General features: G+C 37.7%; 1 protein-coding gene across 2 annotated transcripts; it reads right to left on the bottom strand.

Annotated features, from left to right (window-relative positions):
• Positions 1 to 547: 547 nt before the first annotated feature.
• LOC113304823 lies at positions 548 to 4,624 on the bottom strand. 2 transcript variants are annotated; one of them, XM_026553967.1, is made up of 5 exons: positions 4,363 to 4,624; positions 3,828 to 3,915; positions 2,828 to 2,924; positions 2,653 to 2,729; positions 548 to 1,520 (listed from the first exon to the last, which is right to left on the bottom strand). In XM_026553967.1, the coding sequence occupies exons 3-5, from the start codon at positions 2,920 to 2,922 to the stop codon at positions 709 to 711; spliced, it is 984 nt and encodes a 327-aa protein (XP_026409752.1). In that variant the 5' UTR covers positions 2,923 to 2,924; positions 3,828 to 3,915; positions 4,363 to 4,624; the 3' UTR covers positions 548 to 708. The 2 variants fall into 2 exon arrangements, with proteins under 2 accessions (XP_026409752.1, XP_026409753.1); XM_026553968.1 differs by having other exon boundaries at positions 2,828 to 2,865.
• Between the last annotated feature and the right edge of the window lie 212 nt (positions 4,625 to 4,836).

The raw sequence follows: 4,836 nt of genomic DNA, 5'->3' as shown, positions 1-4,836 counted from the left end.
CCTTAAATTTCTCCATGACCTTGTACGTGACACCTTGGCAGATTTGTGTTTCCGTGTTGGGGTCCAGGCCAAAACTGAGGCTCCACTGGGTTTTCTCGCACGTGATTGGGGTGAAGCTACACCTGCAGATATCCTTGTTTGTAATTGGGATAGTGAGCGCGACACATGCTTTGATGGAACTGGTATTTCACCTTTCACTGACAATGAGGTGTAGAAATTTACACCTGGTGAGCTATTTCACGTGAAGGATCGCAAGCGCAATGATTATTTTGATATTTGGGCGAGCTTTGGCACTTTGGCTTTCACGACATTGGGCGAGCTTATCGAGGAGACTATGGTTTTCTTGAAACGACTTAAGAATTATTTAGCTAGGCATGATTCTAATTCCAAAATAGGGAAATTTTGGTTTCATAGGTTAGGTATTGCGATTCAGAGAAGGGTGGGAGCTCAGATTGTTGCTCCGCTTCCAACCATTACTCTGTTCTGTGATTTGTTATTATTTTTTTGGCCGTTATATAAAATTTAAATTAAAGAAAAAAGATAAAAAAAAAACATATTTATTTAATTAAACGACAACTAATCGTTTTCTAATTTTAGGACACCCCTTATAAATGTAGGGCAGATGGCTTAACCACATTATGGTCCCCACAAAAAGGTGTGGAGCCCAGGTTGCCAGGCTTCAGAGCCGTGCCCGAGAGAAACTCTAACTCAACGTTTTTGTGCTTTCCTCCGTCTAGACTGTGTTTTCTGCCATTTTTTTCTCGAGACAAGTTTGTTTTTAGGTTTCAGCTTCAACTCTGTTGACCATTTGAAGTTTGGATCTCTCATTTTTGCTTGTATATCCTTGAAGAATTCCATGTCTAACTTCTTGGGTCCTCCTTGTCTTAGCTCGGAATATTCTGGCCCCGAAACAATATGTTCAAAAGCACCTATTAATATGTCTGTATCACTCATCACCTCCCAAACATTTGTATAACGTCCATCAGGCCCTTTCTTCAACTTCTTTAGTGCATTTTCAACTGCCAGTTTTCTAGCTTGTTTTCCCGGGGATAACTCTGGTTCCTGTTCAGATTTCAACAATTCTGAAATTGTTCGATACTTCGGTGCCTCTTCGAACTCGAATAACTTGTCTAAGTAGGCATCACTTTTTTCATTTGGGTAAGCTTCAGTGGGGATATCGTCGTCATCATCACATTCACTACCTGTCCACAGTGTCTTTTCCTCATCGCTTCCAGACCATACACTATCTAACTCAGCACTGTCATCGCCATCAATAAGTTCTGCATCCTTTATTGCCTTCTTTTCTGCTTTTCTCATCTCTTTTTTTAGACGGTTTTGCATTTTCTTGGCATTACTTTTTTCATCTTCATCTTGATCTTCATCCTCATCACTTCCAGTCCATAAACTCGTATCTTCATCTGTCTCATTCCCCCAAGCTTTTCTAAAGTCCTCATCACCTGGTTTCCCATTACCGAAGAGATCATAATATTTACCTCTACCACTGGAATACAATCGTAATGCTGTATTCAAGAGGACCCAAAATATCAGTGAGAATAACAATTAGAAGAAGTCAAATGAGGAGGTAAACCACTAAACAACTTGCATTAATACGAAAACTACTTACAACAATACTTTTCTACCACTAGATTCACTACACATGAAGACACAGAAATTTTTGAAAACATAACAGTCGTAAAGTTTCCCTCAACTGTACAATCGGAACTGCACAGGGAATTTTATGTCAAACTACTAAGGAACAGAACAGAAGAAATGAAATGACACCAAGCATAATGATTGACAACGAGACACCTCTGAATCTGAGATTTGTTTTCACTCATGAAATGAATATACCAACTACAACAAGAGATGGTTAGAACTAAAATCTAGTTGATTTCCGCGTATCCTTGAAAAACAACATTTATCAGAAGAAACAAAAATATCATGACATGGATGGGTACAAAGAAGCAAACATTATTTCTGCAGCGGGCCAAAGAATCCAAACTTTGGGAGACTCTAGAATGGTCTTTGCAGTATTAGTCATTTAGACATTCACCCATTTCATATCCTGAGCACAGCATTTTTTTCCCTTGAAATTGGTAAAGAAAGGCAGGAATTTCAAATATTGAGAAATATCCAAAAAATAAAATAAAATCCAAGACGTGGTGAAGCAAGATAATTATGCTTTGATAGATGCGAAGTAAGATAATTAAACAACGAACCACAAATCAAGTAAACCCGAAAAAATCTCCAGCTTTGGTAGAATTCAAGTTCCCTATTTGGAATTGGACAATTATTTAACAATAACATTGATCTTCAGGAGATTACCATAATCAAAATCATTGGAAATTTCTATGGATAGTGGGTCTGTGGAAGCATGTTTCGTCTTCATAGTTCAAATGTTTACCAGCGGTTGCCAAGGTTAACTAGTAGCAGAACTGGCTGCTTTTATTTCGTTGGAGTATCCTTTGTACGCAATTTCCTACCATTGGTTATAATAGATCTTCAAATCACAATACTATCACCAATCGAGTAAGCTCGAGTATAAGTGAAGTTCCCTATTAAGGAATTGACACCCCAAGAATTCCTCATTTAATAAATTCAATGACCGGGATTTAATAGTCTTTCACTAGAACCACAAGTATAGATCTTTACCTGGTACAATATGGCCATACGATCCGTCAATATGATTTCTCAAACAACTAGGTATTGAATCACACTGAAACCCCAACCTGAAATAAAACAGTTAAACTTGAAAACAGTTAAACCTTTTAAGACTGTCCATTTCAATAAAAAGAGTAAATATTGGTTATTGGTATAAGATATTCACCTTGAAAAATCTGATGGAGATTGTATATGAATTGTGTTCTGAAATTTGTAAGAAGTTGAAAGAAATTTCAGGCGGTTACAGACCCTTCTAGCCATTTCTGAAAGTAAAATCAGAAGGAAAACATGAATTCAAACTACAAACTAGACAACCGCTGCCACGATGGGAGGCCGACGAATAAATGGGCCTGACCAACAAGTGACATTACTTAAAACTTCTTGTAGATTCATTTTGTTAATTGGTTTTAATCTTAATAAATCAAATGTCAAAAGAAATAAGAAATAGCAACCCAAGAAACACAGAGGAGGAAATACATAACAACAGTCCAAAAAATGGGCAGTAACTTATATTATTCCCTCAAGTCAGATAGCAGCAATGACATGATTCACGACGGTGAGTGGCTACATTAGTGGACAAGACGCTTAAATCATGCAGAAGCTATAATCTTATTGTAACTAAAAGATGAAATAGGTGCATCTCTAAATTTAACTCATGAAGAAGACAGACTCATTGCTTCATGTTGAGAAAGGAATTTTACTTTCACATGTTTGCTCCTAAGTTCTTTAACCACTCAAGTTGGGCAATGAAAGATGATGTGTAATATTGATTTTTCGGTCCAGATCTACCTTAAATTAGTACTTTCACTGGGTCCAATATCATCCTGAATCTGAATTCTAAGTCCCGCTAATCTAATAGGATTAGGGAACATTTACATTTGCCTACATGTACAAATAAGCATACGCATTATCTTAACACGGGCTTTTTACTAGATCAAAGTGCATAATCCTGAAGTCTGAATGTGCGGCGCACAAAATAAGGTATCGGTTTTACTTTAACAGAGAAATGAGGAACTACGCATATAGTGTAGGTTGTATGGGTTGGTTTTCCTTGGCGATCAAAGTGTTAAGCCATGATGACGAACTCTATGGTACCCCACTATTCCAGTTCAAAACAATTGCCAAGAGCAGATTTATAGAAATAATCAGTAAATGCTAAATGATACCTTAGATGTCTCAGTCATTAATTGTGTCCCAGACGGATCGATGCATAAAATTAGCCAAATCTCGGGAGTTCATACACCTGCCTTTGTCCTGCAAAAGAGACCGCCAGAGAATAAACACCAACAAACTTGTGGAAAATCTCTCCTCAACGAAAGGAAGCAATCAACAAATACACTCATTCACGTGTTTCTTATGTATGCATGAGTCAAGACAGAAACAAAGCAATAAAATACAGCGAAGGATGCAACTCTCCTGATATTTTCAATCTAAAAAATAGCTTTAAAGTTTCCATACAGATCAATTGCTAGTCACGAGCTGCGTGTTCCTGACACCAAGGAACTTTTAATACTACAATCAGAAACCATAACCATTTCTATGGCCTGGCTTAGAAATTAAAATACCATTTTCAAATGAGCTAGACAATGATATCATCTAAGGCATTTTATCAAACACTGACCGAGCGTTATCCTATAAAAAAAACGTTGAAGCTTTAAAACGAAGATTAAATTTTTCAGTTTTCAAAGGAGAAATACTTACATGTAATTATTCTTCTGTGGGTAGAGGTTCTTTGTTCATGGTGATCGAAAGAGACACAGAGGGAATGTTTGTGATGGCAAGTAAGAGCGGGGGAGGGGTTTAGGCTTCAGAGTTCAGAGGGTAGTGGGGTTTAGGTGGACCATCGGGTGGAGTAACTGATGGGATTGTTTCCTGCACAGGTAATTTTAAGCGTTTAACCGGTTGATCCGAACTACTTTAACCCATGACTCACTCATGTTGAAAATCTGGCCCGTGGCTTGGAAATCAATAACTTGACTCAAAATTTGCCATGGGGACCCAAAATTGACCCCAACCAAAAATATGTCATGTGACTCGAGATTTTGTCACGGCAGCTATAGGGGCCTATATTTTAAAGGAAGATTTCAGTAGAAGCGTGAATACAAACTTACGTTTTGATCAAAATAGTCAAAATCGTTCCAAGGTCCTACTCGGTTGGGAAGTTTGGAGCAATAA

The sequence above is a fragment of the Papaver somniferum genome, chromosome 8 (assembly GCF_003573695.1).
Source record: "Papaver somniferum cultivar HN1 chromosome 8, ASM357369v1, whole genome shotgun sequence".
Lineage (NCBI taxonomy): Eukaryota > Viridiplantae > Streptophyta > Magnoliopsida > Ranunculales > Papaveraceae > Papaver > Papaver somniferum.
Note: the sequence above shows the minus strand (reverse complement) of the source record. Positions and strands in the feature narration are given on the sequence as shown.